At 40.0% G+C, this 23816-nt stretch overlaps 1 protein-coding gene across 3 annotated transcripts in view; it reads left to right on the top strand.

The window, feature by feature from the left end:
- The window catches only part of ppp4r1 (protein phosphatase 4, regulatory subunit 1), a 96036-nt gene extending 72220 nt beyond the window's left edge, over positions 1-23816 (top strand). For all 3 annotated transcript variants that reach the window (XM_051928870.1, XM_051928871.1, XM_051928872.1), the window contains 5 exons: positions 7433-7533; positions 13985-14105; positions 16027-16155; positions 17294-17435; positions 21782-23816. In XM_051928870.1, coding sequence (XP_051784830.1) covers positions 7433-7533; positions 13985-14105; positions 16027-16155; positions 17294-17435; positions 21782-21945 — 657 coding nt within the window. In that variant the 3' untranslated portion in view covers positions 21946-23816. The remainder of the gene's footprint in view (positions 1-7432; positions 7534-13984; positions 14106-16026; positions 16156-17293; positions 17436-21781) is intronic.

Here is a 23816-nt window from a genome sequence, read left to right on the forward strand (position 1 = left end):
TATCTCTTTGAATTTTCTATTTGCAATTTATTTCACATTCTGGAACATTCAGCTATGAGCCTCATTGTAATTTTACCAGTGGAGGGTGCTACATACATTTGACAGTGCAGATACTTTAGAAGAAAGTAGTTAATTTAAGCTTGTGGAATTTTAAGAAAGCTATTAAACTAACCCTAACATTACTCACAGACACAGAGTGAAAATTCCTAATACTAACCAATTTACCATAATCCTTTACCCCAATCCTAAACATAAAAAAAAAATCTTTCAACCTACAGTCAAACATCCAAATTAAAACTCTAAATACAAACTTCATAATGAATGGTATCTAAAATTAGTCAAGTAATACTTTATCCAAATAATATCCATTAAATAATGCAAGACCATAGCCTAGTCCAGTATGGACAAATGAGAAAAGGAAACAAATAGGGGGAGGTTAGATAAGGGAACAAAACACTTCCACCATAGTTAAATACAAGTTTAAATATGATGTCTCCTAAGAAACCCAAAACACAAGATATTGTTAAGGTGTTCATGGAGCTCTTTTTTTATTTGGGGTACAGCAAAATACTCTGGTGCTTTACCACATTTTCTTAAATGTCCAATTAATGAAATGTTTTTTTAATATAATCATATCTTGGAGTAAGATAATTGTGAGTCAGTCTTTTCATAATTGTAATAGCCATTGTAAAACTTAAGGAGTTTGCTTGCTGTCAAATCAGAGAGAGAGGGGTTTCTGTTCCATTTTTTTTATTCTGAAATTCTATGGCATTCAGTAATTAAAGTATAGTGTTAGGATGCATGAATGTGTCTATATTAATACATAAAACTGGACAGTGCTTTCTGAGGGGAAAATTGTCATTTTTTAAATGTATTTCTCAGTTTTGCTATAAATGGACTTGGCATCATGTCTTCACAGAGCATTCTTCTCTGCATACAAGCTCATGCTAAAATAAGACTAATACATTTTTTCTTTAAAAAGTAAATACTTTTGCATAAGCACAGAGGCATGAGCATGTGTTCCAGAATGACATATTTTGCTGGCAACGTTAATTTGTTTCATATATAATATCTATCTCTATTTTTTTAAAACTTCCAGCTGCCTTCTGGTGGTTGAAATGAAGACTTTCTTTGCTTTACGAACAGCTTCTTTGTGAAAATTGAAGTATGCAATGAAGGTTTTTATAATTTAATTTTGCAACACATGTAGCTAAAACCTAGTGTAGTATAGTCATTCCAGTTACACCTCACTGTAGCCTATGGAGCGGAGTGTGGCTGGGTACTTGGTGTGTAACTAGATGTGGTTGATGAGTAGTCCCAGTCTTAGTCATTCTCATAGCTGATGCAGTGCTCCTTATAACAGTCTTCCAAATGAGGTGAAGCAGGATCTATGTGGTGCAACAAGGTGAACTTTTGCATTCATAACCTATAGCTCACTTAGTTTGTCATGTTTGTTGCTCACCTGTCTTCCCATATTATTCTGACAATCATAGCTCCAAAAGAGCTAAATGGTTGGAAAAGCCCCTGAAAGATTGAAAGACCATTTCTTCAAATGGGAATCTTGAAGGGGTAAAGAGAGGGTATGCAGCTTTGCAAAACTACATTTTAGGGTTTGTTTTGTTGATTAATATTGTTATTAAAGCAATTCTGTCAATTTTCATTTATATCAGTGGTGTTTGAGCAAAAAGCTGGGTCATTTTTGGAGCAAGGATACACTTAAATGTTTTTCATTTAAGTTAATGGTAGTTAGGACTTTGCATTCTAAAAATTACTCAGGAATGGTGAAGCCTGTAGTACTAATAAGTTTAAAATTCAGAAAAGCATACAGTACCTGATTTAAGTTGGACCTCACAGCCGTTGTTAATCCATTCAAAATGTATTTCATTTTAACTCTCTTGTCTTGTAAGTCATTTCTTTAAGGACTTGCAATGTTGCAAGGGAAAACTGAGCTGCTTTTCTCCAATGTTTCTTACATCAGTCAAGAAATTTTGCTGTCTTGGTTTGCTCCTTCGATTAGCATCTCAAATATTTTGATCAAACTACTACACAGATCATCAAAAATACATTGTATCCAAAATGTTTTTCTTGTGTTCCATTGTTCCTTTATAATAGTATGAGCATACCAGTGGGCAGAATATATCAAGGGAATGCAGAATTCTGAATGAGCTGAACAGATCAGTGAGCATTTGGAAAGAGCTGTACTACAACAAGTTATTCCACATTTTTTCCTCTACTTCGTCTGAACAAAAAAATGTGTCATTAATTATACCAATGTCATTTAATTTTTTTGAGGTACTAGGGATCTTTTCCCCCTGCTCGCTTGAAAAAAACTTAGTATGTTTTGTTTACATTTTAACAGAAAGAATAGATGAATGTAGTGCTATAAAATAGTATTTGCCCTATTCATAACCTCCTCTGTTTTTGCCTCTTTTTTATGCAGTGATTTGCTTCATACCTTTAGGCCAAATGCAGTACTAAAGAAAGGGAACCTGAGTGAACACACAATATACTTTTTTAATAATTTGTTTTCAAATAACAAAGTTGAAAGTTAAACATTATTTCAAAGGGCTTGGGGAATAATCCAGGTGTTTAGGTGCAAGTGAGAGATGGAGATGAGTACCAATATTTGTCCTGGTTAGCTACTTGCTCCTTAATTCCATTTTTACTCAGTGTCTTTCTTATCATGGAGTCATGGAACACATACCTTACTTGAAGTTAAAGAGACCTGCAGTTATTTGAATGTTTTTCTACAATCCTCTTAACTTATTAAATGAGTCAACGCTGTGTGCCCTTGCGATCATTGTGGTAGGCAAGCATTTCCTTAGAAGATTCCCTTCTGTTAGAAATTTTCTCTATTTGAACATAGTAGCCCTTACTGTAGGGCAGTAGAGTCCTAGAGTCTTGGAAATGGTTTAGTAACCACAAAACATTTCAACAGATCCTAGTTGTTGCCTTATTTGATTTCCATTTTAGGCTAATCTGTTGCAATTACTATATATGTGCATTTACCCAAAAACACTACATCAGCAAAGGTATTCAGCAAGACTTTTTAGCAGTAGTGTAGCAGTGCGTAAGTCCTTAGTAGTGCTGGGAGGTATACCGGTTCATACCGAAAACCGTTTTTTATTTTTGTTATGATGTGGATTTTTCTTATACCGCAATACCGGTTTAAATAGCCTAAACAATGTTCAGAACGTGGCGCAGTGGGAAACCGTTTAAGGGGGGACTTTTTTCACTGCTACACTGCTAAACACGCATGCAACGGAGTACATGCGTTAGTGGAGGTATTGAGCGGTGAAAATTGACAGAGAACATTCCGAAATTGAGGCTGTAGCAAATGATAAAGCTGAACATGATGACACAGAAGAACTTTTGCCGAAAAAAGGAGCCACATCTGTTGTCTGGAGATTTTGGTTTTAAAAGGTCAGATGTGGACCAAACAACTATTTACTGCAAATACTGTTGAGCTAAAGTTGTCGCTGGAGGCAGTAACACGAGCAATTTGCTGTACCATCTTAGCCACAAACATGCTTTGGAGTACCATGAATGTATAGAACTAAGATTGGCACCTTCCACGTCCTCAGCTAAAACTGAAAAAGCTAGAGGACACTCCAGTCAGACGTCACTTGTAGACGCATTTGCTAGAGGACTGCCTACGACAAAAAAAGCAAGCAGTGGATCGAGATAACCAACACCATTACAATCCATATAGCTAATGTGTCAGTGGACAGAGATTGGTAACATTAACAGAAAGTGTAGTTGGTTTACAAAAAATATTTACTCTTTATTCCTTTTCTAAGACATGTTCAGTGGAATATAACGTTTGACAAGCACCTCTGGATATTTTACGAAGTCTAAATGCCTCTTTGAATGGTTGAAAATATGTTGTAAAAATTATAGTTTTAAGTTGTTTGCAAAATTTGTTCAATAAAAAGGTTCTATATTTTGACTGCAACTGTCATGCAATGTGATTCCTTCTCTTCATTAGTGCCACCCCCTTGAAAACTATCACTTTATGGGGCCATGCAAACCTGTATTAATACTTGTGTGCACATTAAAATGTATGTTTGTACAATCTACAATTCTCATGACAGTGGAATAGGTTATTCTTTGCCAGTCTACTGCAGTAATTGCAGTGGAAAATGTGGTTAACATCCACTCATGCATGGGGAAAAAAATACCATTGAATACTGTGAAACCGGTATAATTTTGAAAAATACCGTGATATAGAATTTTGGTCATACCGTCCAGCCGTAGTCCTTAGTTACACTTAAACATTATAACAGTACTATGATTGTTGTCTAATATATGCTGTTTAGCATGTTACCAACGCAGCCATCCTCAGGGGTTTTTGCTATAAAACGGGGTGGTGGCTCTGAGGTTTAGGGATATGCACTGGCAATCGGAAGGTTGTCAGTTCAAATCCCGTAAATGCCAAAAAAGGGACTCTGCTCTGTTGGGCCCTTCAGCAAGGCCCTTAACCTGCAATTGCTGAGCGCTTTGAGTAGTGAGAAAAGCGCTATATAAATGCAAAGAATTATAAAATATATACACTGCTGGTCATTAAAATTGCAACACCAAGACAGAAATGAGTTATCAAAGTGATATTTACATGGCAGATTATTTATGATACGTGGCATACATAAATATAAGCAGCTCGATCTCGCACGCAGAACCCACAATAATTAGAGTTTGGTATATTCATCACAGGCAGAGATGAGAAATTGTGCACAGCCTAGTATGGACATGAAGAGACTCTGGATTTGTATTGGTGGACTGGCACATTATGCATCCTCTCTATACATGCCTAAAGCACTTCCATGTTAACTGATGGTAGTCTCTAATATTCCAGTTGTTGTTCAACCATGTACCTGATTTACTTGGTGACAAATATGCGGACCAGGGAGTGGCCAACAGCACCTCACTCCATAACATGTACAGTATTACTGGCCCCTTATGGTGCTGTAAAATGCCTGCCTTAAGGAGCCTTACGCCATGATGCCTTCCTGCATGAATGGATCAGTCTGTCAAGGTGCAGTAAATTGAACTGGGACTTATCTGAAAACCAAACACAATGTGATGCACCGCCATTTTGACATTGATGGTGTTCTTGGCATAATAGCAGTAGGCTATTGTTTAAGGGTGAAAGGTTTGTAAAGCAATGGGCAGCAAGCAAGAAGTCCATGCTGCTGCAGACTGCATTGAACAGTGCATGTTAAACCGCATTGACAATTTAAAGACTGCAACTTATGGGCTGGGGTCTGTAATATGGCTGTTCAGTCCTTGGTTACCATGCGCACAGGATGTTTGTCATCCTGTTTGTGTGTCGGGGTGTTCCAGGCCGAAATGAGGAGTCTTCCCACTGGGCTTTTCCCTCTGACACCATGCACTTTATCAGAATATCAGAATTCCATCTAGATTGGTATTAGTCTGTACCACCTTGTGTCTCTGCAGAGTACAGTGGAACCTCGGGTTGCGAGCATAATTCGTTCCAGAAACGTGCTCGTAGTCCAAAGCACTCGTATATCAAAGTGAATTTTCCCATAAGAAATAATGGAAACTCAGATGATTTGTTCCACAACCCAAAACTATTCATATAAAAATGATTAATACAAAATATAAAGTAAAAATACATAAAAACAAATTAACCTGCACTTTACCTTTGAAAAGAATCATGGCTGGTGTGAGCGAGTTCCTAACTCTTGTGGGATTCCACCCAATGGGATGACATGCGGAATAGCGTCCCAAAGCAATCGCAGTCTCCCAGCACTGTAGCAGTTCACCATTAAAGCGAATACGAAAAGATCGTTGACATGCTATAAGCGCCTGCCGTCGATCGGTGATACAAGGAACATTGTAAATGCGCAGGGCCCTGCCTGACTGCTGTGTCTTGTTTCAAGCTGAATAAAGCTGGTGTTGCTAAAGTACTGAGACTCAGCTTTGTGTTTTAGTGTGCAAGACGGGGACTCGCACGTCACAACACACACACACAAGCATGTGTGCACACACAGTCACAATGCTAATGCTGTAGTAAACAGTATACGCTCGTACGGATGTTTACTATGAGTGAGGCACGCCGACTCAGACAGAGAATAAGAGACGATTGCCCACAATCCCGCAGCGAGAGAGAGAAGAACCATCAGCTCAGTTGTGATCACATGACGCTCGGCAGACAAAGAGCATACAGACTACTCGTACTGCAAGACCTCGCTCGTTTATCAAGGCAAAATTTATTAATTTTTGCTCGTCTTGCAAAACACTTGTAAACCAAGTTACTCGCAAACCGAGGTTCCACTGTATTACAATTAAGCCCTTAAGCTGTTCCCCAAGCGCATGTGTGTGACACTATACAACAGGAAGAGGAGGTTTGGCTTTAGGTAAAATATATGCATTCTATATTCTTTTACTTATTTAGTAAATTATTGAATTGAATTTCTGTAACAAACGTGAGTGAAAATGGAAAAATATTTGTTTTTAAAAATACTGTAATTGTTTTAGTTAAATATTATGGATCACAATTTGTTTAGTGTGTTCATTATCAGTGATGTACAGTATCAGAGAATGTTGTCTAGGCTTTGGTCTATTATTGAAAATGCTAATCACCCACTTCATAGTGTTGTGGTTGGACAGAGGAGCATTTTCAGCAGTAGACTGATTAGCATCAAGTGCTCCACTGAACGTCACAGAAAATCCTTCCTACCCACAGCCATCACTCTATAACTCCTTTTCCGGTCACTCACCCATACTTTAAGCTATTACCCTTTTTTCTTTATTGGATATCCAGGTACATTTTTCAAGTACTTGAAATATGCAACATACTATCTGTTCTTGTGCAATAAATTGTCTTCTCTTCACATGAGAATAACCTTATTTGTTCTCAGAATGGGAGAATGTGCAATTTAACTTAAGGTGCAACACTCTGCACTCTAGTTTGATACTTACATTTATTATACTCTATTTATATTTACATGATTACTTTATACTTGCTCTTAATGTAACATGTCCCTTGTCTGTTGTTAAGTTGTAACATAAGTAATCTCCTTCGGGATTAATAAAGTTTTCTGATTCTGATTATTTGTGTGTGATACCAACATCATTTATTAAAATAAAAATCATGAGTGTGCCATTCTTGCCAATCTGTGCACTGTTTGAAATATGATACGGAGATATTATTAAAACTTCAAAACAGTAACTACATTTTGGAGTATTGACTGCAATACAGTATATGTAATGTATAGTAGTATTAAGGGTTGAATATTTAGATCTATTTTTAGTGGCTAAGTCTTTTCTGACTTTCAATCCATTTGAGTTTAACTCCAATGTAATGACATCACCTTGCACTTTACTAGCTTTCTTGAGGAGTAATCAGCCTGAAATGCTCTAAAGCTTTTTTGTGTAAGGTTAAAACAAGCATGCTCTGTGTTGTGTCCAGCTGCTTCATGAGGAGATGAGGAGAGAATATTTATGCCAGCTGCAGGAATTCCTGATCACTGATAATAGCAGAAACTGGCGTTTCAGAGCTGAACTGGCTGAGTAAGTATCCCTTAGCCAAGTTTGATTTCTTTGTAGCCAAACATGCAAATAATGGAATGATAAATGTTTATATTTTTGATTCTTTTCTGCAGTGATAGAGCTACCCGTTTTTTCTTGTACCCAAGCCCATCTAATCTTGTTGTCCACCTATTTAACTTTTATGTATTTTTTTTTTATTATTAAATCTTGTAGAAAATGTATGTAAGGTTAAGCCTGTTATGAATTATTTGCCTGTATGCATCCTTCATGATGAAATTATTGTTCTGCTTATTTTGAAATGTTTGATTTATTAATTAAAGCAAAATCAGATCTTTGTAATTCATGCAATGTCTTTGAATGTTTTATATTTACTCAAATAAGAGAATTTTTATTTAACATTTCTGCTTTTTGCTTTCTCCTCTAATTATATAGTCAAAATACAAGTAAAATCAACAAATTTTACAGATAAATGACGACATTTTACAAGTACAATGAAAGTTTACATCACTAAATAAAATAACACAAAGTGTCTGAAGAACTTGTAGAAAAAATGTCTTTTTTGGTTTGCTGCCTTTAAGGTCGACACCTGCCTGAATATTCTATTAGGATATCAAAGAGTAATGCCAGAATAGCAAGGAAAATATATCAAGATGTTGGTCATTTCTTTTAATACAATAATTAATTTGTAACAATACCTGGTTTAACACAGAAACTGGTATGAGCTGTTACATAAGGAGTATTGTATTACATCCTAGTGAAAGACCATCAACATGTAACAAATGCCATCAATCAAGGGTCAACCTAAGACAGAGTGAAGTCTGAAAAGGCAGCCAACACAACAACTTTATTTTGTCCCAAGCTCTTCCTATCCCCTAACAAAATCCACCTACAGCCCTATCAGCAAGGAAAATGAGGAAAGAAACTCTAAGCATGTGAGCAGTTCAAAATGTATTGTGGAACAGATGACAGAAAATACATAAAATACACTTTCAACAACTCCCTAAACTCATCCCACAAAACTTAACACTCCCAATTTTACTATATTTCCTAATGATCTAAAAAAATATACGCATATAATATTCAAATAAGACCGTCCTAGATCAAAACAGAAAAGTCCAGTTTAAATGTAACTTCAGTTATAAATGGAAAGTGTTACAGGAAAACAAACCACGTAGACAAGATAAAGTTGACTCTATCCCCGACAAATTAAACTGGATTAGTCTCATAGTGTTTGATTCTGGGAAGCTCCTTTTCACTGCTGCTTAGCATGACCCCGATCCTACCTTCAGTTGCTATAACTACTCCAGTGTACGTCTATACTTGCTGCTTAAGATGGCCTCCTGCCCAGTGATCCCCCCAGCTCATAATCCTCCAGTTTTGTTGTCCCCGGATAGCTGCAGCTCTGTACACGTGCAGGTTTTCTTCACTTACAAAAATTGTGTGACTCATTTTTTAGTTTGTTTTTTTTTGTGCTTCTTATGACCTTTTTTAGAAGGCTTCTCTTCTGCAGCAAATCTGTGTTGATGACAAACTTGTAAACATTCACTTGGGAACTCGCTGTAGGCCTGTCGAGGGATTCCTTCCTATTGACCTTTCATTCACTAATGGCAATTGCTCCAACTGTCCTTGCATCAGGAGGAAAAAACAACCATAAGGGCACTTGTCAGGTCAGGTTGGGGAGCATGCACTGGTACAATGCATTACTGCACCCACCAAACAATAAAACAGCTTGGGATCCTGGTTGGTAACCACCCAGGCAGACATGAAGTCCAGTTCCACCCCCCAATAAATGACCATCTATCTGCCACAGCCAGGTTTTTCATGGGCATCCCCTTGGCCTGGTCTAGTCGCTCGGGTCCTCAATAATGATCGTGTGAGCCAAATCGTGCCACATGGCCGTAGTGCCATAACTGACGCTTCCTCACAATGCAGTAATATTGGGATCATCACACACCCCTTTCCAGTGACCTTATGACAACCCCATGCTCTCCTAGTCCGTCTACTGACTTCATAGGAGGAGACAGCAGAGACATGAATGTCACTGCCGAGGTAAGTAGACCTCTCAACAAAGTCAACATTCTCTCCACAGACTTACACACTGCTAATGTCTGTGCCCAAGAGGTCATTAAAGGCCTGGATCTTGGTTTTTATCCAGGACACTCGCAAACCCAGACCGTCAGACTCCTTGCTCAGTTTCTCAAGAGCCCTGATCAGAGCCTTCCTTGACTCCTTGAAGATTACAGCATCATTGGCAAAGTTGAGATCAGTGAATCTTTCTTCACCAACAGATTTTCCACATACCCCTGAAGAACCCCAGAATCAACTGGGAAAAACAGATTCTGCTTCTACTCTGCACAGTACCAGTGTAGAGGCCGGCCATGGTATTTAGCAACTTCTACTGGATCCTGCAAAGTCTCAGGATGTCCTACAGGGCAGCTCGATCAACATAGTCGAACGCTTTATGAAAATCGACAAAGGCTGTAATAAAACTTTGCCGATATTCACATTAGTGCTCCATGAGAACCCCTAGTGTCAGGATATGGTTGATGGTACACTTCATAGGCATAAAACCAGACTGCTACGATCGCAGGTAGGTGAACAAGTGATCACAGATCACAATCCAGGCCATCACCCTTCCCTTTCCAGATAGGAATGGCAAGTCCTGTTTTCCAGTCAGTTGGGATGATGCCCGTTTCCCAAATGGAAGCAAAGATTGCTTGCAATGCAAGGAGGACAGCCTTACCACCAGCCTGGAGAAGTTCACCCCAGATACCACAGATCCTTGTAGTCTTCCTTTCCTCTCAGCTGGTTCACCACCTGTGCAGTCTCAGTAAGATTGGGTGGTTCACAGCTAATTGGAGGTTCAGTCTCAAGAACCGTGGACCCAGAAATGTCCAACATCCTAGCCGGAAGATCAGCTTTAAACAGCTGCTCAAAGTAGCTAGCTCTGCAGGTCACAATTACAGCGTCATCCTTAACGACTGTTCTATCACCCACCCTGACGGCGACTCTCCGAGGACAGATTCAGATGTGCGTAATACTTCAATTCCTCTGTAAGCAGGCATGGATCACTAGACCACATATAGTGTGTCACTTGTTCATAGATTCCTCTAACAAACACCTCCTTATCTGCTCTGAGACCTCAGTCATCCACCATCAGTTCCCATTACAGACCGAAGTTGCCCCCCACTGTGCACTGTGACTCCTCTTGATGATATCTAGGGTGCTCTGCAAGATGAAACACCTCCTTCTGGGAACACCAGTAATACAAACACATCCCACAGCAACCTTCAGGGTCTTGTCACAGAAGGTCTCCCACATCACATTAGGATCAGCAGTTGCACCAGAGTCTGCAAGTTCCTCACACAAGCTGCATGCAAACCCATTAGAAACAGCCTGATCTTGGAGCCTGGCCAGGTCCAGCGTCATTCTCCTAGTAGGTGGTAGCCTACTGAACCTAAGCTGGATCTTCAAAGTAGCAACAAACTGAGCTTCTAGCATCTGCCAACAAGAATGTGATCGATTTCCTTCACTCCACCACCAGTATTGGAGTACCAAGTCCAACGATGTGGCTCAGGGCACTGACACCAGGATCTAGTGATCCATAGCCCCTGACCTTTTTCAAAGTCAACGAACATGGAGCCACTTTTACTACAGTCGCCATACCCATGGGATCCAACACAATCCTCATAGCCAGTCCTGTCAGTGGTCACACTGAAGTCACCAATGACCAGAGGAGTGTCACCTCACGGGCACCCATCAACCACCGAGCGAAGTTGCAAATAAAATGTTTCCCTCTCCAAGATGTCACTCACCACATTCGGACCATACACTGAGACAACAGACAAGGCACCTAGAGAGTCTCACAAATAACAGTCATTGAAAGGAGTGACATCAGACCCCATTGGAAAGAGCTGATCTGCCACAGCAACAGCTACTCCTTCAGTATGACAGCCATCAGAGTAACCAGACCAATAAAAGGTGTACCCACCAACACAGATCTGGCCAGTCCAGGTCTGCGCACCTCAGAGAGTGCCGCCACTGAAATACGGAGTTTACAAAGCTCCTCCGATAGCAGAGTTAGATGATCATCATGTTGGAGAGACGAGATGTTCCACTCGCCTACCTTGATGGGCCACCTCAAATTGGGACCCAAGTGTACTTGTAAATTGAAAAATTGACTGCATTATGTGGCAGTACTGCAATCAAGCCCCAGTGAAATAATATAATGGAAACAATAACTAATAACACAATATACATTTTTTTTTTGTTACTTACATTATTATGCTTGCCTAATTTAATTTGTTTTTCTTTTCTTATTATTTCTTTGACATCTTGTAAAGTGTCTTTGGTCTGCACCCTGTGTATGAGAATGCACTATAGAATGAATATTTTTGTTGTTTTTGATATAGAAAACTCAGCAGACATACAGTGGTGTGAAAAACTATTTGCCCCCTTCCTGATTTCTTATTCTTTTGCATGTTTGTCACACAAAATGTTTCTGATCATCAAACACATTTAACCATTAGTCAAATATAACACAAGTAAACACAAAATGCAGTTTGTAAATGGTGGTTTTTATTATTTAGGGAGAAAAAAAAATCCAAACCTACATGGCCCTGTATGAAAAAGTAATTGCCCCCTGAACCTAATAACTGGTTGGGCCACCCTTAGCAGCAATAACTGCAATCAAGCGTTTGTGATAACTTGCAATGAGTCTTTTACAGCGCTCTGGAGGAATTTTGGCCCACTCATCTTTGCAAAATTGTTGTAATTCAGCTTTATTTGAGGGTTTTCTAGCATGAACCGCCTTTTTAAGGTCATGCCATAGCATCTCAATTGGATTCAGGTCAGGACTTTGACTAGGCCACTCCAAAGTCTTCATTTTGTTTTTCTTCAGCCATTCAGAGTGGATTTGCTGGTGTGTTTTGGGTCATTGTCCTGTTGCAGCACCCAAGATCGCTTCAGCTTGAGTTGACGAACAGATGGCCGGACATTCTCCTTCAGGATTTTTTGGTAGACAGTAGAATTCATGGTTCCATCTATCACAGCAAGCCTTCCAGGTCCTGAAGCAGCAAAACAACCCCAGACCATCACACTACCACCACCATATTTTACTGTTGGTATGATGTTCTTTTTCTGAAATGCTGTGTTCCTTTTACGCCAGATGTAACGGGACATTTGCCTTCCAAAAAGTTCAACTTTTGTCTCATCAGTCCATAAGGTATTTTCCCAAAAGTCTTGGCAATCATTGAGATGTTTCTTAGCAAAATTGAGACAAGCCCTAATGTTCTTTTTGCTTAACAGTGGTTTGCGTCTTGGAAATCTGCCATGCAGGCCGTTTTTGCCCAGTCTCTTTCTTATGGTGGAGTCGTGAACACTGACCTTAATTGAGGCAAGTGAGGCCTACAGTTCTTTAGACGTTGTCCTGGGGTCTTTTGTGACCTCTCGGATGAGTCGTCTCTGCGCTCTTGGGGTAATTTTGGTCGGCCGGCCACTCCTGGGAAGGTTCACCACTGTTCCATGTTTTTGCCATTTGTGGATAATGGCTCTCACTGTGGTTCGCTGGAGTCCCAAAGCTTTAGAAATGGCTTTATAACCTTTACCAGACTGATAGATCTCAATTACTTCTGTTCTCATTTGTTCCTGAATTTCTTTGGATCTTGGCATGATGTCTAGCTTTTGAGGTGCTTTTGGTCTACTTCTCTGTGTCAGGCAGCTCCTATTTAAGTGATTTTTTGATTGAAACAGGTGTGGCAGTAATCGGGCCTGGGGGTGGCTACGGAAATTGAACTCAGGTGTGATACACCACAGTTAGGTTATTTTTTTAACAAGGGGGCAATTACTTTTTCACACAGGGCCATGTAGGTTTGGATTTTTTTTCTCCCTAAATAATAAAAACCATCATTTAAAAACTGCATTTTGTGTTTACTTGTGTTATATTTGACTAATGGTTAAATGTGTTTGATGATCAGAAACATTTTGTGTGACAAACATGCAAAAGAATAAGAAATCAGGAAGGGGGCAAATAGTTTTTCACACCACTGTATACACATATTAAAAATCCAATCATGATGCAAGGACCGGTTCCTGTCTAAAAAAAACATAATTATTGTTAATTCACTAGCTTGTGAAAGTGGCAGCACAAATGGACAAAATAGGCGAATTGTAGACTTTTTTTTATAGGGTTTCTTTCTTCAGACTTTACTAGTTAACACTTAAGTGATTTCTGACTCTTGTTTCTCATTTTCCCATCTTATCGACACCCGGCACATCTTGGTTATCCATTCAGTGAGAAATAGCTCAGACTTGGAATAAGCTTTTTTTTTTTTTTTTAAGAATTTTCATATTACTGTCTATTTACTGTATTTTACTTACAGAGTTAAAGGTGTTTATTTCAAAGAGTTATATGTGAAGTTTCATTTTCTGCTATATGCTTTTAGTGATTTCTTAATGTGTTGTTTGTTTGCAGGCAATTAATTTTACTACTAGAGCTTTACAGTGGCAAGGATGTATACGAGTACTTGAGACCTTTAGCATTCAGCCTATGTACAGATAGAATTTCTTCAGTCCGATGGATCTCTTATAAATTGGTAAGATTAGTTATGATTTATCTTGGTGACTATTCTTTTTGTAACATTTTATGTCCGTAAACAGTTATTTAAATATTTAAAAAGCACAGGATTTTGTGGTTGTTTTAGTCTATTCACTAGAATATGATATCATTTAGTGTTTCACCCAAATGGCTTTTCTAGACTTGCACAATACTAGCTTCTTCTCTTTATGCTGATCAATAGCTACTGTACACCTACTGTACTGCACAGGTACTTAATTACCATTCTTCACTCTAGTGCATACATTGCAAATAGGTCTGTAAAATGTGTTCTTGTTGAAGAACTACAGTATGTATGAGAGCATATCAGAAGACTGTAGTACTGGATTGCTAGATTATGACATGAAGTGGAATACGAGATGTGGTATATCTAATTACCAGCAGTAGAGTAAGGATAGACTACTGGCTCATATACACATTCTAAAAAACCACGACAATTGGGGAATGAGGGAACTTCCCTGGCATACTCCACCAGCCCTGCGGATAACTTTCGATTTATCATGTGACTCATTACCTATTGTCAGGTAGATATATTGAACATTTTTTGGTCCCTAAAGTGGAATTTGACTTTTTATAGAAGTTCAATAAATATATGATATTACAGTATGGCAAACAATAACCTTCTCTTAAATATGTACCAGAATGACTAAATAGAAAGAAAAAGGCTGACTTGGCAGTTACAGTGAGATGTTATAACACAGGGCGCAAGACAGGAAACAAACCCTGGGCAGGGCGCCAGCCCACCGCAGGGCACACACACACCCACACACCAAGCACACAGTAGGGACAATTTAGAATCGCCAATGCACCTAACCTGCATGTCTTTGGACTGTGGGAGGAAACCGGAGTACCTGGAGGAAACCCACGCAGACAAGAGGAGAGAACATGCAAACTCCACGCAGGGAGGACCTGGGAAGCGTCGTCCTATAACTTAACCTTGCCCTTTTAATTAGCTTGTTAATTCAGTGGTCCTCTCTTGAAGTGATGTTACTATCCCTAGATGCCACAGTATAGAAAATTACAGTGGCCATAACAGAGTCATAGAAAATTTGAAGGAAATGTAAAGGAACACAACTTCCTAAGAAATGTCAATAATCAGTTCCTTGGTTTTACTGATGTTAAGTTGCAGACAATTCTTTCTCCACCTGACTCCTATACTCCTGGGGTAGTACTCTGTCTCATCATCCTTATCCAATACACACTAAGTACAGAATCATCAGAAAATTCCTGCAAGTGACGTGAGCTGATGTTAATGGCTGGATGGTATTGAAGGCACTGGAGAAATCAAATAGCATAATCCTCACAGTGCTGCCTGCTTGGAATAAGCTGTGTGGAGCAAGTTGTAGTCTCCCACTACAATGTTTGTCCAATAGGCAAACTGCATTGGGTCCAGGTGGTCTACCATATAGTCGAGAACCAATCTCTCGAAGGTCTTTATAATGTGAGATGCAAGTGCCACTGGTCTGTAGTCATTAGAAGAAGAGGTGTCTGCCTTCTTTGCAAATGAACAATCCAGATGTTTCTTACAGCAGTGACACTTTTTGTAGACTTAATGATAGACTGAACAGGTGACAAAGGATGCTACAAAGTCTTTTCAGCGCAGGCCATAAAAAGTCTCCTAAAAATATTACACAAACCCATCCTGAATAATAATGGACATCTTTCTTTTATATAAGAATTTGTAGTTCTTGGCTATTTTTAAATTTATTTCAATGTTGCCTACAACCACCATTTGAATGTAACATCAGGGCTAAGTTCTTTTACATTTAAGAAAAATAAATATTTGTCTTGTAATCCACGGTGTCCTAAGTGAGCGATATTTATTTTTACCATATCTGCTAACATAAAAGTAACGTGACTCAAATAACAAGTGTTATAAATATTTTTTTTTCTCTCTCCAGATTAGTGAAATCATTAGAAAACTTGCTACAGATTCTACATTAGCCATCAACTTTTTGATTGAGTTGGTGGAGAAGTTCTGTCACTGTCCAAAATGGTCAGGTAGACAGGCTTTTGCTTTCATTTGTCAGGTAAGACTACTCTCGCAACATGACGTGCTTTAAAAACTGAATGTTTAAAATCTTAGTTAGGATTTTCTTGAAATAAATGTGAGGTGATCAAATGGTTATGAGTCTGACTGTTCCTGTTCAGGGATAAACAACAGTAAAACTGAACAAGTTTTAACATACAGCCCGTGAAGGTTCATGCACTTTATTACATTCACAGTGCTATTCTAAGCCGCTCAGGCTCAGCATTTTGTGCTGCTTACGTTGTTGAGTTGACTGTCTTCAGTGATATAGCATGTCCCATGGAGGTAGCGCTCCAGGTCTAATCGGAAATAGTTACTCAAAAAGTCAATCAGACCTTTTTGATTTTGTCCGGGTGAGTTGCGGACTAGGTGGAGTGAGTTGCTGGACATGTCACTTTACACAAGTGGATTCAAGGCAGCATGCTTGTGCCAGCCTCCAACTTGCTAAGATTGTGTTTGTGAAGACTACATCTAAAAATCACTGTCGTGTAATGTGACATGGCCTTTATCCTTGTGGCTGCTGGATGCGTGTGCAAAGCAATGACTGGTGGCCATGGACATGCCCAGACTTCAGAATCCTTAAGGGTTTACACAGTCAGGCTACTCCCAAAGAAATGCACGTGTGCTAATCTGCGTTCTCAGACACCAATATCCTGGTTTTTCTAACCAAAATAAGTGTTTACATGGCATTTTAGAAACTGGGTTTCCTTGAATAACTGGGTTATTAAAGTGCATGTAAAAGCACTGACTGATCAACAGAAATAAAAGCTCTTTAATGTCAATGTGAAAACACATCTGTGCAACATGGTCAAAATGAATTTGGACATTTCCAAGATGTTGAATACTTTTTATAGGCATTGTATACTAAAAACAAGGTAATTCACTGGACTGGTTGTCACTGTTACTTTTGCATCTGTTGTATTTATGTCTACTTATGGTTATATTTTTTTCTTTAACATCTCGTATCCATTTAGACCACCAGTACCTGACCTATCTCCATATAGACTATGTTGGCTTCAAGTGAAATGGAGGAGAAACAAGAAACATTTGTTTATGTAACACCCTTCACTAGGATGCTGGGTTTTTGATGCTTGTATTGGCTCGTTCATTTTTAATTGTGCCCTTTTTCTTCTGTCTAGTCAGTGATTGAAGATGACTGCATAACTATGGACCTGTTTGCTGAATACATGCTACCTCCTCTGCTTCAGTTAGTTTTTGATCCAGTTCCAAATGTCCGAATCCTACTTGCAAAGACTCTCCAGCAAAGTCTTTTAGACAAAGGTACAGCTCTTGAAAGCCATCTTTGCATAAAGCCGCACTTTTTTACATCAGTTACCGATTACCTTTTCACACTCATGGTATATATTTATGCAGTAAGGCACGGTGTATTCTAAAGTGAAGCATTTGTGTATAAATTCTGAAACATCCCATGCCTGTTTATGTGGTTTTTAAAAAGGAGTCTATGGGGCATTGGTGCTTGCTATTGCTTTCTGAGGCCTATGTAGGACTTGAAGCCATTTCAGTTTATTTCTGTTTCTAGGTGTGTTTGGCAAGCATTTTATCAGAATGGAGGTCAGGACTCATTTGGCCAATCTAAAGTGCAACGTTTTACCTGCTTAAACTACTTTGTCCTCCTTCACTCCTCTGTTAGGTATCATCATTAAGCTTTGTATTCTTCCAAGGTCCAGAGGGAAAAACTCTAAGGACCAGAAGCAGTCCCACACCTGTTAAGCTCTCTGCCATGCATTTGAAGGCTTTGTTGGTGCTATGCAATGTTTTGTGCTTTCCTAACATCATGCTGTGTACTTTTTTTCAAAAACCTAAACTTGTGACATCTTGCCCCAGAACCATGGGGCATAACTTCATAAGAAAGACTTACATGTTTGTTTTTTTTGGCCTGAATAGTGGTGTACAGTACACCCTCAAAATTTGCGGGGGTTATGTTCCTAGAGCACCCGCAAATCATGAAAAAACGCAAATTTTGGATGTTGTTAAAAAAAAAAATGCCTATTTTTATTGTTTACACCCTAAATATGCCCCCAAAACACTTTAATTTCAAACTCAGCTTATTACATTACCTAAAAATAAAGAATTTAAAGGTAAACCTGTATACTGTACACTGTCTCCCGCAGTGCTAGAATGTAAAATACTGATGTTACCGCTATATGTGCATATAATTCATGCAAGTGTGTATTCATTGCCAGAAGCCTTAGAAGGTGCAGGGCCTTTCAACGGCATCTTGGGGCTTTAACCCTTAAACTGCCACATACTTGGGGGTTAATGCATCCCTGGATGCCAAATACTTTTTTGCTGTACTTTAAGTAAACGTCGTAATTCACAAAGAAAAAGTGACATTTTAATGGAACATTTTTTTTTTTACTGCAAAGAGCATCACAATTACTGCAACACTGATCATTTTACACACTGCTAATGAACTGTAAAAACTATTTTAAAAAAACTACTGGAACAATATGTACAAAGTGTAACTGACGGCATAGATAAAATTCAGTAAATCACCGAGCCAGCTGCGTTTGAACTGGCTGCACTCGAGCACACAGAGATAAGCGCTGACGCTGGCAGGCTAGTCTAGTGCAGCGGCTCAATCCCAGAGACAGTGAGGCTGCAGGGTGTCACGCCTGGGTCACAGAAACACAGGAGATGGTAGAGACAGGAACTTTATTCAAACACTTCAAACAAACATGTCTCTTTCAGAAGTAAAATGAGCTCAGTATGCAGTTAGTTCTCGATTAAAAGAATAGGCAAACATCATGGGGAGCACAGCGGGAGCGGGACCCCCAACAGGAGCAGAGGATGTCTGAGGGAGGAGAGAGAAACCAAGCAATCAGCCAAAAAGGACAGCTGCTGTTCAGGCTTTTAAGTATGTATAGCGTCGTGCAAGTAGCATATCACGAGACAGCGCAGCCACAAGTAAGCCCAGCAAGCAAGGAAGCAATGTGAAAGTAGTGGATCAGAGTTTAAGAGGGTTTTTTTTGAGGAGTATCTGTGTCTTCTTGGGGTGCGTTCAGCCCCCCTGCTCACAAGGGGCTGGCAGTGGTCATGAGCTGGCTGCTCAACGAATGCTCCTGCGTGCTCGCAAATGGCCCTGGGAAATGACTACTAACCGGTTGTGGTGGTTTAAGGGTTAAGAGGAACTAAACAGAAAACACAAGAGCACTCAGCTGGAGAAGCATCACAGTCAATCAGCAGCAAAGAGAAATGAATAACGCTGTAGCGGTCTGGTGCCGCTAAGATTCACACCATCAAGAAGACGGCGATTTATTTATTTTTATGGTGGAGATTCCAGGGATGCATCCAACCTTGGCCCGACCAGCACCCACTCAGAGACAAAAACAAAGCAAACTGGTAATGAAACAGCAAATAAAGAATGTAATGAAAACAAATGAAATAAATGAAAACAACGATACCACCCCGTTCCCCTTACAGTGATCACACGTTAAATACAACAAAACACACAGTAAATCATGAAAAATGTTCATGAAAAATGGCAACAGATGAAATGTAATGATGAAAATACTGTAGATAGTCCAGAGATCCGCACGTTGAATGGGAATGTAAAGATAGTCCTACCGCTAGTTCCTGAAATGGTGAAGACAGGTTCAAGTGTGCTCCTTTCTTTGCAGGATGGCCACGAATCCGCTTACAGTTCTCATGTACACAGGCAGACAATGCAGACGCCAAACACGAAACGATCCAGGACAAAACAAATAAGTACAGGTAACCCAACAGAAGGGCAGAGAGACAGGAACTTGAAACACAAATTACAAAAACTTTTTTTTTGCTTTTGGTCACCAGCCCCCTTTTTAAAAGATGCGCTGACATCCTTTGACCCAACAGCCCCAGCACCCTCAGCAGAAGACCAATCACAGCCACTGCAGGGACTGCTGGGAGTTGCAGTTTCAAATTCTATTGGCTACTTTCACCATCCCAAGTGGCATTTCCTCTACAGTTGCTTCCTGTTCTCTCTACAGTACAGTATTACAACGAACAAATGCATAAAAATTGCGGAGGATATTTGCAGTTTCCACTAACAATTATTAGTTAGGTTCTAAGGAAAAATCCGCGAATACCTGAGGCCGCGAACTCTGAACTGTGACTTCGCGGGGGTCTACTGTATTTCTTTGTGGTAAGTTTGTGTGAGCACCATAACCTGCTTTATCGTATTATTGTGTCAGAGGTACAGACAAGTGCCTGCAGATCTTTCATTCTTACATCAGTGCTCTGTGTTACTTTTGCAGGGTAACCAATCCATAAAGTGATTGACTTCTTAACTCAATGGCAGACTGTTGTCTCTGACTGAGGCCCAGCACTTATTTAGCCATAGTAGCTTTATGACCTTTCGATTGTTTCATAATTGCACTCTAACAGATCATTGTTGTGAACACATTGGTGTACTGGTGAACATCTTTCCAAAAAGATGATGTTACCAGCAGACAATTCTGGAAAGATGTTGCGTCCTGGTGGGATCTGCATTCTTGTCTTTCTTCTGGACTTTGAATGCATGCAGAGGTTTTCTCCAGCCCATCTTTTTCTTCAGCAGCAGCTGTATAATCTTTTTTTTCTTTTTTTAGAAATGCTGTTCTGCAGCAGATCCCTGCGGCGTTTAGAGTTGTTATGAATTGAACTGACTCGCTGTCAACACTCGCCTCTCTGCAGTTAAAAAAAAAAAAAAATGGCTATTGACATTCCGTGGAAAACGCAGAACTCCCTTGGAAGAACCTTAAATGTGTTAATGTGGGTCTGTTTAAAGGTACCACCTCCCAGAAAACCGTACAAAAAACAAACTGAAAGTGACCCTCGGTAAACACGAAACCCCCCAATGTGTTCTCATAACCCAAAATATTGGCATCCCAGCACTTCTTTGTAAAAATGCACTGCTTCTCCCAGAAAACTGTTGACATCACAGATGCTTTGGTATTCACGTGCTTATGTTTTAACACTAAAAAGCAGAAACAAAAAGTAAAATCCGATATCCTTCCATGCAGAGCTCCAGGACTGGGGTGGCATAAAGTGCCAGGTCATGTCAGTCATTTTCTAATCTGCTCCTGGAGGAGTGGAGCCTATCCCAGCTAGCACAGGGCACAAGGCAGGAGCAAACCCTGGACAGGGTGCCAGTCCATCAAAGGGCAAACACACACACACACACGGGCCAGTTTAATGTGAACAATTCACCTGACCTGTGAACCCTGGTGCCCTTACTGTGAGGCACAACAGTGCCAGGTGCATTCACTAAATAAGTTAACTGGGGGGAAAAATATGGACCCCAAACCAAAATGTCACAGAGCAACTTTGCATATTTGTGCCTGATCCCGAAAATTGGGCTGCTTTCCCAATAAAGCACAGGTCCGTAATCCTCAGAGTTGACGTTTGCAGTGCACCACTGTGCCCGTCTCTGTCCAGTGCCATTTCATATGAGCGTTGTACTGCAGTGTTTAACGTGTGTGATGCGCCATCTGTTGAAACGACAGTCACACACTTGGACACACACAGTGGATACTCTTTGTATTCTCTAAGGAATGAGGCCGAAGTGCCCCAAGTCTCCAGTGCATGCAGTCGCTGTGATTGCCAGCAGCAGTCCCGTTATTAATGTGTTTTGTTTCTTTTTCCAGATTATTTCTTGCACTCTGCCAACTCCCATCAGGAGTCATTAGAGCAGACCTTGGTGGCACTCCAGATGGATCATGACAAGGATGTCAAATACTTTGCCAGTTTTCATCCTGCCAGCACTCGCATAGCGGATGATGCCATGAGCACAGCCTCCTCGACGTACTGAATGCCTTTCCTACAGTCGTTCCAAGATGTCTTCCTGTTTACTGAGGCCGATTGTATTATCGGGGACTCGCTTGTCTGCACCAAAACTTCCCAGAATCACCAAAAACCTGTTACAAAAGTTTGAGACTTTTTTGGTTGTCCAGCGGTTTCTGGCACAATTTAAGAAAAAGAAACCCTGCATTGTGGATCCCCAGAGTACTCTTTAAAGAAAGAAGACATCGGTTTTATCTTTCACTTTTTTATTTAATTTTTGTGAACATTTTTGGACTTCTCTCAAATGTTTGTACTTGCCGGTGAAGCCTTAAAATCGTCTTCCTCAGTTAAGTAAATACTTGAAAGCCTCGAGCTCTCTTGGTCAGAGGAGCAGTTGGCGTTGTGGGGGGCTGCAGCAGGGGGTCTCTTCTGCAGAGGGCGTCTCTGTGAATGGAGGAGTCGTCTGTCTGTCTGTTTTAAGAACAGTCCATTCAGGCAGGAGAACAGTTGCGTTTTATCGAGCGACGCTGCCACTGCTGTCTGGAAATGTCCAGTTTCTAATCTCGTAAAGGAGGGCTTTTAATGAATTTGTCGGAAGCAGCAGTCTCGCTAGCTTTGCTGGAGTTTATGACGTGTAGTCCACTGCCTTCCCAGTCCTGGTTTACCTGAAGTGTTGCCGCCCTTTCCCACATGCAGATCCTCCGAGTGCCTGAGAGCGGCATCAGCTAATGAAATGCCAGATGATGAGAACTTGTTAAAAAGCGTAACAAATCAAAGTGGGACACGCGTATACTTGAAGATATTTTAACTTGAATCACAAAGGTGCTCTCTTTCATGATCATCAAGGCCTTTTCTTTTCTTTCAGATTTTGTACACAAGTCACCAGCTGAACTTGGTCGAGCATCATGAAAATGAATTGTGATGGAAACTGTTAGTAATTTTTCAAATAAAGCAAACGACTTCAAAACCTTTTAGTGATTTGTCAGAGTTGGCATGGATGACCCTTTTCAGTCTCTTGGCGCATCGCTCAGCTTTCATGCTCGTATTATTCATACGGAAAGCATTGGGAAGGTTGACACCTTTTGGTGTTGTGTCAGGATGTGATGAGCATCCTAACCATTTCTGGAAAAGTGTGACTGTGTTTGTGAAAGGCTGAAGTCTTGAGGTTGATCGGTCCATGAGCTCTGACATCCACCTCTCTGTCACTCCCTGCCAAAATCCACATTGTTGGCACCATTTTGATTTTGGGGTTTCCTACTTCTGATGGTAACGAAGGTGCATCGAGATCGGTGCATTCAAGATTTGCTTCTGAGTTTATGCGTTGTGTTAAATGATGGATGAAACGCTGGCAGAGATTTTGTTTTATTTCAGTGGACTCTGTAATCCCCTCCACCCAATCCCGGATACACCACCATAAGCATAATACAGAGTTCCCAAAATATGTTACAATGGCACATACTTCAATGTCGTGTCACTTCCATAGTCCATGCCAGGATGAGCAGGCTGGAGGACAGTTGCTCTTTTTTGTGGACATGGCGACTTGTTCTGTAACTCGGGTGATTAGTGGGAGACGAAGGGGTAAAGCGCATTGCCGACTACGCTAATCAGGACTTTTCCATTTTTTTTTCACAGGGCGATTTGAACTTCATGTTCAACAAGTTAGGGATTATCTTTTTTAAACTTCCTTAAAGTACAGAAAAGAACCCATTCTGGGCTTTTACTACAAATGACCTTTTTATATTCTTGTAACCATGTTTCTCAACTTAATAACTAACGCACTGCTAACCAAATCTTGCCTCTTGCGCTAGGTATTAATGTTGAACTGTAAAGTTACTGATATCAGAATGTATAGGCAAAGTGTAAACTTTATTATTTTATTAAACATGCACATGTACAAAG

This window comes from Erpetoichthys calabaricus, chromosome 6 (assembly GCF_900747795.2).
Source record: "Erpetoichthys calabaricus chromosome 6, fErpCal1.3, whole genome shotgun sequence".
Lineage (NCBI taxonomy): Eukaryota > Metazoa > Chordata > Cladistia > Polypteriformes > Polypteridae > Erpetoichthys > Erpetoichthys calabaricus.